At 51.1% G+C, this 13,276-nt stretch overlaps 1 protein-coding gene across 1 annotated transcript; it reads left to right on the plus strand.

The window, feature by feature from the left end:
* Window positions 1–4,811: 4,811 nt before the first annotated feature.
* Window positions 4,812–10,194, plus strand: ALTATR162_LOCUS4735 (uncharacterized protein; the record flags this gene model as incomplete). Its single annotated transcript, XM_043312350.1, has 5 exons — window positions 4,812–4,968; window positions 5,027–5,350; window positions 5,405–5,580; window positions 5,638–9,558; window positions 9,607–10,194. The coding sequence occupies 5 exons, from the start codon at window positions 4,812–4,814 to the stop codon at window positions 10,192–10,194; spliced, it is 5,166 nt and encodes a 1,721-aa protein (XP_043168285.1).
* Window positions 10,195–13,276: the final 3,082 nt, after the last annotated feature.

Genomic DNA, 13,276 nt, shown 5'->3' on the forward strand with positions numbered 1-13,276 from the left:
ACAAGTCTGTGTCTCACAAGGTACTGTTCCAAAGAACTAGAGGCTTCATCTCGCTATCTACAACACGCAGCTACAAGCATGGAATGGTTATGACAAGACCCCTCGCTCGACCGAAATTCTCCTCCACACGGCCGTTGAACCTCATGTATGTGGGGCATCAAGAACCATCCTCTATCAGCAGCATCCACAATGATAGCCATCATAAAAATAAAATAAAAAACACCCAACGATGGGACGCGATACAAAGATTCATTCTACCGCGCCCGTGCTGCGACCAGCTCTGCCGAACTCAAAGTCCCACTGCGATCAGCAAATTTCTTATTGACTTGGAAGAAATCCACAGAGATGTCCGTTTTACAAAACTCACTTCGTTTCGGTTGGTTAACATGATCAGCAAAGCCCTCCCTCACCCTTACTGCACGTTCCTCTGGCAGTGGGAGCAACCTTTTGGGGACGTTGTTGTCAAGGAGAAGGTCTTCAGAATGTACCGATCTTGCTTCCTTGGATAAACTGAAGAGCATTTCCTTCCTAAAGAGGAGAAGGGTCACTGGTGGATACATGATTTGGGCGTGATTGATGTCATGGAAGGTCTCAAGCCAATCAAGCCTAGCAATTGTGCTTGAGGTCTTTAACCAATCCAACCAAGCCTATCCAAGTATGCTGGATGATTGACAACTCTACCCAGAAGGCCGGCAAGAAGAAGGACTAGCTTACATGACACGGCTGTTAAAACGCTCCATATAGTTGGGAACTATGAAATCAATTAAGCTGAATTCTCCGGCTTGAGTCAATTAAATCAGTTTTTTCTTTCCGAGTGGGAAATAATTGAATTGATATAACTGAACAGAAGACTTCTGCTATCTGCTATCTGCATGCTTGGTTGTTGCTAATTCCGAGACCTTATTATCTTGGTTGCTTCGGGGCGAGTAAATTGTGGGTGCGGTGTGATTACTTTGCACGACACGAACGCAGATGAGTGACTCGTTAGCTGTATTTGGACTTGAAATGTTGTACGTTAAGAGTTTACCAGGAAGGTGAGGAGGGACGAAGGTAAAAGGAATCAGATATGAGACCAGTATAACGAGTGCATATAGTTAAATGAAGAAGTGTTCGTACATCTGGGCTGATGCAAGATGGCGGGAATTTGATGCCGATACAATATTATTCTGTAATATCTATGCTTGAAAGCTTACGATGCGAATGTCAAACAACATCCTCTATGGTCCACATGGTGACATGTGTAGCATTTGGTCAGATTAAAAGGCCGTCTCGTCGTCAATGGGTGAGCCAAGAGAGTTATCATTGAATTGGGCGCCAATTCGATCGTAACGCTGGAGTAATTCCGGCCACCTTCGCATGTATGACTCCGACATAGACGTACGGCTGGTAGCAGATCTCCGATACTTGTTGATCTACGAACAAAGTGCGATGCACGTATCGAGTGATAGAAGCGGAGAGCCGTGGAGAGTTGATGACACCGAACCCACAATTCTACTCCTAGGATAGACATCGGCTGCGTTCCTGCATGAATCTAGCGTTCGAACTTACGTTAGTTGCATCCAACGGTACTACCGTTGAGGGCTGAGGAATGTATTGAGGGGCGGTCCTGTAATGTCATAAATCTGGGAAGGTCTAGCCGGGCTTCGTCCGAAGCTTACAAGAAGGCCAATGGCGTCTTCGGGAAGACCTAACTTTAGAAGTCGACGGGCCAGTAGTGTAGCGGATGTTACAGGTTACATGTTACCGATGTCGATTGTCGAGGAGGCCACGTAGCTAGATCTGTTCTGACAGTCAAGTGACAGTTTACCTGCATGAGACCAGAGCTGATAAAGTTTGTAGTTTGGGGGTACCCGATAGCCGTTGGCGTGACCCTTGTTCAAACGACGCTCAACCGGCTGTTCGCGTGTTGCCGCGGATCACAGGTGGTGACACCATGAGTCAAGGGACCGTGGGGCGGGGCGAAGGCCTGGGACGGCATTGAAAAGGACCGTAATGGAATGACCGCCCGTCGAATGGAGACCAGGAGAGGGTGGCAATGAGACGGAGAAGCGAAGGTGGCGGGCAATGAATCTTGACTCGGTCGCCAGCTGCAGTCGAAATAAAGTTCAACGTGGGGCTACATCATGCAGTAGTCAACATCTCGCGTGTAGCGCACGTGTAAGAGAGATGTCAGTTGAGAAGTACGTAGTGCTATATAGCAGTTTCATCGTTCTTACCCCGCATCCTGCGGCAGTCTTGAAATCGGGCGAGCAGATTACAGAGTGACCATACCTTGATCTCCGAATCTCATGATGCAAGTGCGTTGAGATCTTCAACTATCCCGGCTTGCAGATTCTGAGACGAACCGAACTGGGGGCCAGGGTTGATATGCGGCTAAGCTTCGCATCTTGGAGAACTCGTGGCTCGCGTATACAAGCTTGGAACTTGTAACGATTGTGGGTCCTTGCTTTCCTGCTCGGACCTAGTGCGGACAGAACGACAGATGATGAATACAGTAGCTCTTTGTGTGCTCAATAGAGTCTTGTCCGATATAGAGCTTGATCAGTATTGCTTCATGACAACGATCTTGGTTAGCATATCCTCCAGCTTCGTCTCTACTCGTCGATAACCAGAACCTGCAGTGGGGGGCAAGATCAACGAGGAAACAAGGCATGTCGTGCATATCGTCCCGTAGTCGCGTATTTAGTAGCTATAATAGCCGGTTGTTATTACATTGCGGGTACCGGAATTGGTATGCGAATGGTTGGGCATCATCCCAAACTTACTGCTGGCCTGCTCGGAGCTCGATTACTGCTGTGGGGATGAGGCGTCGGCAAAGCCTGCGGGTATGCTTGAAATGTTGCCATGACTCCTGCTCGAAGATGCGCTGTTGGGCCATCCGGATTGATAACTCCGCTCATCTCCGTCCCTGCACTGTTGCAAAATGGTTTGGGCAAGCGGAATGAGGCGACCGAGGCGGAAGCAGATGGTGTCGAAACTGAAGAAGACAAGGCTCCGGGCTCAAGGAGGAAGTGACGTGGGACATAGGGTCAGTATGTCTCCGTGTTTTCAAGGTCTATGGACGCGCAATCACCACAACCACGTTGTTCAACGCGGGGTCACTCACTGGCTGAGGAAGGCACGCGCGAGATGCTCAACTCATAGCACTCGTGATATTGGTATGCTTCGTCTCGAGGTGCCTGTCTAGGTGACCGGCAGCCTGTCACGTGGGTGTCACAATGTGCTTCTGCACCAAGTTGGCTTCCAATACAAGTTTGATTCCTGGCCAGCGCGTGCATACATCGACGTACGATGATGCTCACCGGTTTAAAGAGGGATAAAAAGTGGCGATGAGTCTAGTAGATGCGACTTGCTATCTGGGGAGTAGTGCGCCTGCGCCGGTGGACATGAATCACTTGAGCACAGTGCTTCGATTGTAGTCTGATGGCAAGTTCCACCACGCGGCGGACGCGTAGAATTGCAACAGTATAGGCCACCGCCCGAGGGACTACGCTAGACTAACAAATGGCCTCGTGGACTTTTGTCGTTTTCGCAGAAAGGGGCAGCGGTAGGATGACGAGCCAAAGCCACATGGCGTTGGTAGGGGGCGCTAGAAACGATCACGTTCTCTCGAACAAGTGCTGTGGCTTCGTGCAGGTGCAGGTGCAGATTAGGAGCAAGGTCAAGGAGTTCGGCACTTTTTGGGTATGTAGTGGAGGCGGCCTTGCAGTAGATGCCCCTCTTTAGATGCGGTTTCCACAGCGTTGCTGCAGCTTCGTCACCTGTGCCAAGGCCAGGACGGGTAGCTCGCTTACGATTGACGGTGCTGAAACGCGCTATGAAAGATTCTTGAGAGGCTGGCGACGCGCATCATGGAAGCTGAGAGGTTTCCTCAGCAAGTGAGATGAGGCTGAGGGGATCTACAGCCGCAATGGCTGCGTAGGGACAACAAGGCCGGGAGCGGACTGCCGACGCATGAAAGACATTGCGTGTATTACTATGCTCGAGCTCCTATGTGGCATGACAAAGCTGCGTCGACTTGTTCAGGTTAGAGATGGGCAAGGAGGATGGAAGGAACGGCCGTCGATCGCTAGTGAGGCAAGACTAGATGGTGAGGGCTAGTGGGGGTCAAAGCAGGGGGCGAACGACATAAAAAACAAAGTTTGGAAAGTCATTATTCTTTGGTAGCGGTCCAACTGCAAGTACGTCTACCAGAGTATAACGTTGAAGGGGGTCATCTGTCGACGCAGGGGAAGCAACGAACAGCATGCATCCGTTGCTCGGACAGGAGTGGGACCGGCAAGCAGTTGACTCGAGTGGCAGGCAGCTCAGGCAGTGGATTCACGCCGAGGTTATCTAGGTACGGTCTTAGCCAGGCACACAGACGCGCCGATACAGCACAGGTACGGCACACTACTTGCGCCAACCTGCAGCAATTGGCTGGGGTCTCCAAAGGCGGCCCCTGGAGACGCTAAGGGGCATCTGGCGCGTTGGTAACCCGCAGTAAGCCTTGCCTGCTTGCTCTCAAAGGGCCTTCACAAGCAAAATAATCCGCGTCTTCATTTTTATTCCTGGGGTCTTCTTTTTTTGTGTCTTTACCCCAATCACTGCTGCTGCAACCCACTGCGCGCTGCCTAGAGTTCCAGGCGGCTAAACAGCGCTCGCACCACCACCAGCGTTGCTTACGCGGATGAAGGCCGCTTCAACCACGCCCAAATTACTCTCTGCTGGATCTACATACCTTCCGACACAAAAGCATAAACAACACCACATTCAACGGTCGGCACACACACTCTCTCTCGCACACAACGGCGCTGCCGTAAGCCGCACACATGGCCACCTCACCACCAGGTTCGCCCGCAAACGGCGTTGCGCGGCCCATGAGCGCAATGATCCGACCGAACCGCAGCTCCAGTCGCATGAGCGTGAGCAGTAAACCCGGTGGAAGCAGGGCCTCAGATGAGGACAGCAGGACGGCAGTCAAAGTTGGTAGGTGCATTCTCAGGGTCCGCTTCAGATCAGCCATTCTAACCATAGTCTAATGCAGCTGTACGAGTGCGGCCACCACTGCAACACGGCGAACCGGGCTATGAACTCATTCCACAGCGATTTCGCGGCGCCCTATGCCACGTCACATCTCCCTCAAGTCTAACTATAGATGCTACCGGCGGAAAGAAGGTCTTCGTCTTTGACCGCGTATTTGGCGAGGATATTGAGCAGGAGGGCGTCTTCGAATACGTATCAGACAGTGTCAATTCCTTCGTACAGGGCTACAATGTCTCCATTCTTGCATATGGCCAGTCTGGCGCGGGAAAGTCGTATACCATGGGTACCACAGGCCCGCGAGACCAGGCAGATAACGAAGTCATGGGTATGTCGCATGTTGCATGATCAAAAGCAAGACAGTCGTGCTGATTTAGACTAGGCATCATTCCTCGCGCTGCCGCGCTACTATTCGAGAAGCTTGAGGGCCCCAGCAATCGAGCTTCATCGTCAGGTATCCGCGCCCCAAGCAGCCGTCTGTCGGGGATACACAACATCTCCTCCAAGTCCTCGTCATCCGCCAATCGCAACTGGCAGCTCAAGGCGACCTACGTTGAGGTAAGATGGGCCCAGACGACATGAAGGAAGAAAAAACAAAAAAACTGACCAATCCAGATCTACAACGAGCAACTTCGCGATTTGCTGATCCCTGAACATGTGGCTCCCAATGACAGGCCCCAAGTGAATATTCGCGAGGACCGCGACGGTCGCATCCTCCTAACTGGCCTGACCCAAATTCCTATCAACTCGGTCGATGATATGCTCGGTGCGCTCAACTTCGGCTCCGCAATCCGGCAAACCGATGCGACGGCGGTCAACGCCAAATCTTCGCGTTCACATGCTGTCTTCAGTCTAAACCTAGTCCAGAAGAAGTCGTCACCTGCCGCGCCTACCCCGACTCGCGAGAAGCGCCGATCCGTCCCAATCGAGATGATGTCGGGCTCCTCGAGCGAGAGCTGGGTGACAGTCGACAGCAAGTTGCATTTTGTGGACCTGGCAGGAAGTGAGAGGTTGAAGAATACCGGAGCGCAGGGCGAGCGGGCTCGGGAGGGTATATCCATCAATGCAGGGCTGGCGAGCTTGGGCAAAGTCATCTCGCAGCTGTCGGCACGTTCCCACGGGGGCTATGTCTCGTACCGCGACTCTAGGCTCACGCGCCTGCTGCAGGACTCGCTTGGCGGCAACGCCATCACCTACATGATTGCTTGTGTCAACCCAGCCGAGTTCCACTTAAGCGAAACCTTGAATACCGTCCAGTACGCGCAACGCGCCCGCGCTATTCAAGTCAAGCCCCAAATTCAACAAATCCATGACGACAGTGATAAACAGGCAGCCATCGACCGGCTGCGGGCCGAAGTCCAATTCCTCCGGGACCAGATTCGACTGTCTGAGCGCACGGATAGAAAGAAGGCAATGCCTCAAGAGCGTCACGAGCGCGAAGCTGAGCTTCAGAACCAACTGCTCGATGTTCAAGAGAACTACAATGCCCTCAGCACCCGTCACGCTAAGCTAATCTCCGAGATCACCAAGGCCCGCGACAACCAAGAAACGGAGACGCCTATGCTCAAGGATGCTATTGGTGACTCTGCACTTGAGAGGCTGAAACGATCCAATTCTTTTGCCGAGGCAGTCGAATCCGTCGTCTTGGAATACGAGAAGACGATCCAATCGCTTGAAGCCTCCCTCTCCAACACACGCTCATCATTGTCGAACAACGAGAGCGACCTCCTGGAGAAGGAGACACGCATCGCAATTCTCGAAAGCCAGAACCATCACCTGCAATCACGCATCCAAAAGGCGATGGAACGGGACGCAAACAACGAAGAGTATGTCCAATCGCTCGAGCGCCAAATCGATAACTCAGCGAATGGCATTGAAAAGAACGATACCATCATCTCTGAGCTACGCGAGAAGTTGCACAGGGCCCGTGAGAACGAGACAAGCAGCGAAGAATACATCTCTACACTGGAAGAGCGTCTGGCTGAGAACGAGCAGGAGACTGAGATCATGAATCGTGAGATTGAGCGGCTGAAGCATGTCGTTGAAAGGCAACGCAGTGTCGCCAAGTTGGACAATCTTCTTCACGAGCTCGACCACAGAGATTCCACTGACGAACCCTACGTCAACGGCCATTCCAAGACACCTAGCGATCCATTCATCGAGAAGCGTCCTAAGCTAGAGAAGCGGGTCACTAGCGAGAGCATGCACCAGTTCGGCACGCCCGTGGATGCCATTCCTGAAGAGGCTGACTCTGAGCGTCCTCTTACAGCCAGCACAGCTGCTGCTCAGCATGACGGCGCAAATGAACCAAAGGACCGTTTTGCTGTCAAGGCTACTTCAACTGTAGGCGATGAGCCTTCTAGCCCAGCGCAAACTCGCTTTGTCAACGACAAACTCGAAACTGTAACTCAAGAGCTGCTTGACCTACGCGTGGAACATGAAGGAACGCTTCAAGACTACGAGAAACTTGCTAGCAAGTACCAAGAGGCTTTGCGGACCTTGGCCGCTCTTCAAGATTCTGTGGACGAGGCGCGCCGTAATGGAGTAACGTCGGTGCCATCCTCCCGACCAAGTTCTTTCTTAGCAGAAGCAGGAGTGAATGGACTCACAGCAGAGGATGAACCACTATCGTCCTCGCGTACATTGTCTGCGGAATTGTCCTTAGCGGAGTCTGGCAATCCAAGTATTCCAGACGACGAGACGGAGGTTGGCCATGATGAGACCAAGGCCCGACGGGTATCAGTCGCCTCCATGAACCAGGAGCAACACATTCCTGACACCGTGTTGGTCCAGGAGCTGAAGGCTCTGAAGCTACTACACAACGAGAAAGAGGAGCGTATAGAGAAGCTTCAACAGAGCTACTCCGAATTGCAGGAGGAGCACCAAGACACACTCGACTACGTCGAAGAGCTGAAATCGGAGGTCCAGAAAGCCCAGATGCAGGCGAACCGGCCATCTTCACCATCTGTGCATATGATCCGCCGAAAATCTAGTCAAGCAGTTCTCGCGAACGATCGTTCTAACCGCGCATTCGCCTCGCTTCGTAACATGGCTTTGGATACGCTTGAAGAGGACCCCGACGCCATCCAGAACTTCGAGCTCAACCTCAACACTATCATGTCCGAGCTTCATGTGCGGTCTGAGCGAGTACAGGATCTGGAGATGGAGTTGCAATCCGTACGCAAGGAGATGGAAGGCAAGATGACTCTGATCAGTGGTCTGACAAAAGAACGCTCCAGCTTGAAGGCCGGGTCTCCTCTCGACATCTCCATCGTTGCTTCGATGCAGGATCAGATGAAGCAGAACGAGGAGCACATCAAGGAATTGAAAGATTCCCACACTCAGCGTGAACAAGAACTCAGAGCGCAGATTGAGAACCTCAAGGCCTCTGCCAGGAGCGTTGATCCATCTGATGATCTACCATCACATCGCCAGACGCCTGAGGCGATGCCGACTATTAACGGTCACAACGAACCTGAAGATGACGCTACTCGCCATACTCAGCTCGCTACGCTTAGTGACGAGGCTGCCCACTGGCAATCGAAGCATCTCGAAGCTATTGAAGCTACTAAGGCCTCCGAGAAGCGACATCTTGAGACTGTTCGCGAATTAGAGTCTGCGAAGCAGCGGCTCGAAGTTGATCATGCTCTACGCGTATCTGAGATCGAGCAGACTCGAGGCGCTGAGTCTGAGGCTGCTCTAGAACAGGAGAGGACCAAGCACTCTGATCTCATCGCTACTTTGCAAGCCGAGGTTGATCAGCACAAATCCACGGCTGTCAACAATGCTGCCCGCCTTGCTGAGCTTGAAGAATCTCACGCGAGCATTATCCAGCAGATCGAGGAAGACTCTGAAGCTCGAGCGCTTACTGAGAAAGAACTCGACACTCATCGGTCGCTTGTTTCCAACTTGGAGAGGCAGATCGAAGAACACAAGGCAGCAATTGACTACCACCAACAAGGCATGGACTCTATCCAGAAGTCACATGCAGTCGAGCTTGAGAAGCTCACACTAGAGCTGACGACCCACCAAGAGACATCTGCCTCGCTCGAAGCAGATCTTTCCAAGGCCAAGTCCGAGATGGCGACGCTGCTGGAGGGTGTTTCGGCTGCCCTAGGCGAGGAGACTGATATCAGCAACGTCCAGTCTCATATCGAAGCACTGGTCCAGGAACGCAAGTCCATTACTAGCAAACTGGAGGAGGCTGTAGCCGAGCGTGAGGCGGCTAGGAAAGACCTCACGGAAGCCACCAACCAAATCGACACGCTCAAGGGCAAGATGAAGGAGTTCGAACTCATCAACGCCGAGACATTGAAGGAGCTCGAGAAGGTCAACGAGAAGGAGCATAAGAGCGCCCGGCTTGTACAAGAACTTGAAGATCAGCTCAACCAGAACTGGGACCAGCATGAGGCTGCTAACAACCGATTGTCAGCTCTGCAAACTGAGCGCACTCGTGAGCTTCAAGATGCCATGAACCACGGTGAAGAGCTTGAGAAGGAAGTACAAGAGTCACGCATCAAGATCGCACTCTTAGAGGTAAGCTTATCGCAATCTTGACTTATAAGAACAAGCTAACATAACTAGTCACAACTGGTGGACGTGAAGCGAAACTCTGCTCGTGCTTCTATTGATCCTCGTGAAGACCTTCAACGATCCAACTCGAACAACTCCACTGCGCGCAAGAGCACCGCGCACACGTCTCTGCCCTCACCACCACCTGCCATCCCTCTCCCCCCTCTTCCTCCTGGCAGCCCACCACCTCAGGCCAGTGCGCCTTCTCCCCCTACCTCGCGCCATCAGAGCAAAGATATTGCGCATGCTCAATTGGTCGAAGACCAAGAGGCCCGCATCCGTACCATCGAGAAGCATTTGTTCGCTGAGAAACAGCTCACAGCTACCCTTGAGGATGCCTTGACCGACCTCGAAGCTTCAAGCACCAAGACCAAGACTGATCTGGATCAGTTCAGGAAGAAGTGTGCTACCTTGGAAGAGGAGTTGAACGTGATGCGCAAGGAGCGTAGCGCAGCACGCCACTCCCTTCAGGCTGTTGAAGAGGAGCGCAATGCCCGTCTTCGTGTTGAAGCTGAGCGCGCCCACCTCGAAGCTCGCATGGCAGCCCTCAACAACGCACAGAAGAAGGGCAAGAAGAAGGGCACCCTAAACTGCTTCTAAGCTTCTCTGCTTACCTACCCACACAAACCTTTGACCTTCATGTATCTGCTTCTTTGCCACCTACTTATACCGGCGTACTCTGGAAGGGATCTTTACATACCGCGCGCTACATACCCCCGATGCACCTGCTCTATATAGTTTGCTCTTCGATGCTCTCAGGAGCATCTTTTCTTCGACATGTCTTTATGCTTTCAACGATTTGCAATGTTCGCATCTCTGGCACACATACCGTTGGACGCGCTATGGTCGGTTGGACACTGAGAGGTCCTTGTTTGATACCTCTCTTCTTTCTTGCCTTTTATGTTTGCATGCCCCATACCCCTTACCTTACTTCACTTCACTTCAACTACTTTCCTAATGTATATTTTACGGCAGTTGATGGCTCAGGTGAGCACTAGGTTAGAGCTGAAACCAAGACTTTGGATTGTCTTCATGTTCATCATCGGACGAGAGATTGCTTAGTGTGTGCATAGCGAAGAGAACGAGCGAGCGAAGCGGTGAACATTTCTTCTACCTTTCTTGTTTCTACTTCGGATTCTTTTCTGGACACTAGGCAGATGATGGGATATTTGATGGATGATTCAGGGGATGAAAATTACATGCCTTCTTTCTACCTATAAGACACTATTAGCCTGAACTTGCTATGACGAACTGTGACTCTAGTGTATTCACTGGATCGTACCTCGCCTCGTCTCCATGAACGTAAATGCTGAAACTAACTGTAGGCTACAGCAGGCAAGCCCTCGACATACTCCATCACATGACCCTCATCATCTGCACTCTCATCACACCATCACACATCATGAAACCTGATCGTCACGTTGACGACGCGTAATCTCGCTTCTCGGATTCTAGACGCACTATGCGATGGGATCGTGGCTGCCTACCTAGATAGATCTAAGCGGCACACGCTAACCTAACCGTGCCACTTCCTTCTGTTGCGAACTATGCCTCCATCCTTCCACAATCCCGTGCCTCATCCTTCTACACTTCCAACATCTCCGTGCCGCTGCATGTAGCACAGTAGCGGCGCGGATGCACGATGGATGCGGTGGAGTGTTGGTGCAGGATCGTCGTATTATGTTTCGGAGGATTTGACCCAGATGGGCAAGTGAAGCAAGCGGAATATCGGAGACGTGGAAGTACTTGCTCCGGACCCCCTTGCATTACCTTTTTTATAGATCCAGATCTTGTGGCGTAGACGTAGAGTAATGCATTAAGATGTGTTTGTGAGATGTAAATAGGAGTCTGGATGTTGACAGCATGCCCCAGGTGTTGGTACGGGATCTTGATAAGTGTTGTTACTCGGGGAGTGTTTTTTGGGCAAGGTGTTCCCAACGGATAAAACAAATATATTGAATAAATACTTAGAGCAAAGACGGAATGCTGGCAGTGACGAAGTCGTTGGGTTATGAGTATGCGTATACGTTCTATTCGACAGGATGGATTAGGCTCAGTGTTTGTAGCAACATGAGAAGATGTAAATGTCTGCACCTTCTGGAATTTCTCTCTGCCACTAGAAGACATAAAAGCTATTGCTCGCCAAAATCAATGACTCTCCGCGAAAAGTATTGGCCAAGTATCGCTCTACAGCTGAGTTGGTGATTTCAACCCATGAGGTTGAAGCACCGGCATGCTATGAGATCAGTGATGTCTTGTGAGATTTTCTGGAGAGCAGATGTCTCCAATTACTACAAAATCTGCATATGCGCAAGATAGTACTTTGACGCCCATTTTGATGGTACTTACTTACTATGTGATACTTGCGCGCTGAGCCGTTCTCTCACATTATGCCTTCCGGGTGGGTGGGGCCGCAGGTAACGTGAAGCAATGGCTGAAGAAAAGATTGCTGTCTGGCATGTACGCTATATTTCCATCGGGATGCATCATTGCAGTACTGTGGAATTTTCTGAGAGGGTATGCCGAAGCAATATTGGAAGAAGATAGATGGTCTAAAAGTATCTAGGGTATGGTGATGTGCAGGGAGCTGAATGCCGCCGCGAAAGACTTCAGTCGCTTTTCATTACTGTGGAGTCTTTTTGGAAGGAGCCACTGGCACGAACATAAACACGGGTTCTCCAAAGATATTATGTGACAGAGAGTAGATGCTGGATGCTGTGACAACAATTATCCCAAATATGCATTTCGTTGGGGATGGGTGGGAGAACTGGATGACCGAGGCTGGTTACATAAGCGGCGCTACGGAGGCTCGGCGCCGGACAGCAAGCTAAAATTTCTGGAGCTCAAAACCACTTCCTACATCATCTTCATTCCCAACATCGCAACGCGTTTCATTATGCGCGCTTCCAACCATTCACCTTGATCAATACTAACACAAGGAGCGCGTATGCTTCACAAATCAGGTAAGCTTTCTCCATCCCCGCGACGCCTGCAGAAGATTATCACATACGAACAATCCAATTCCTACAGCACCGTGAAGGACTACACAACTCTAGAATTACAATGATGCACTCAAGCACAGCAGCATTACCAACGCGTTCATATTGAGTAGTTGCTGACAATACTCTAGTGTCGCAATCACCAGCGCAAACAGACTCCTCGTCTCTTCTCAATCTATCTAAAGGTAAGATCTCTTCACCTTCTCTACTACACCACCCGCAGAGTGATGAAAACACGACACGGAAAGGCATTCCTCGACCTGAATATACAATGTCGACACCCTTGCTTTTAGTTTCAGCCTTGTCTGACACTGCTAAATCTTATCCCATTTTTACAAGACGCTTTTTCGCGATCAATGTGCTAACTTTGGTCCTTGCAGGTACATACTCCCATCCGCATGAACCCTTCCACCCTGCGAACACTCCTGGCTTCCTGATGAAATCTTGATGCGTCGGGCGGACATAACGTATGCCTTGACCGGCATCCATCAAAAGCAGGCGTACAAACCTGTGGGTGTTCGGAAGAGGCTTTACTTGTTGATAACAGCATCTCTGATTGCCTTCACACTACACAGATTGCGTTACGTTCTTGCGGACTGTCCAACTAACAGGGTTTGCAGGTATGACAAACTCTCTTTTCCAGCAGACGGTCCATCATTGCAATGATGATTCTTTTGATATTC

This window comes from Alternaria atra (genome assembly GCF_907166805.1).
Source record: "Alternaria atra isolate CS162 genome assembly, contig: 23, whole genome shotgun sequence".
NCBI lineage: Eukaryota > Fungi > Ascomycota > Dothideomycetes > Pleosporales > Pleosporaceae > Alternaria > Alternaria atra.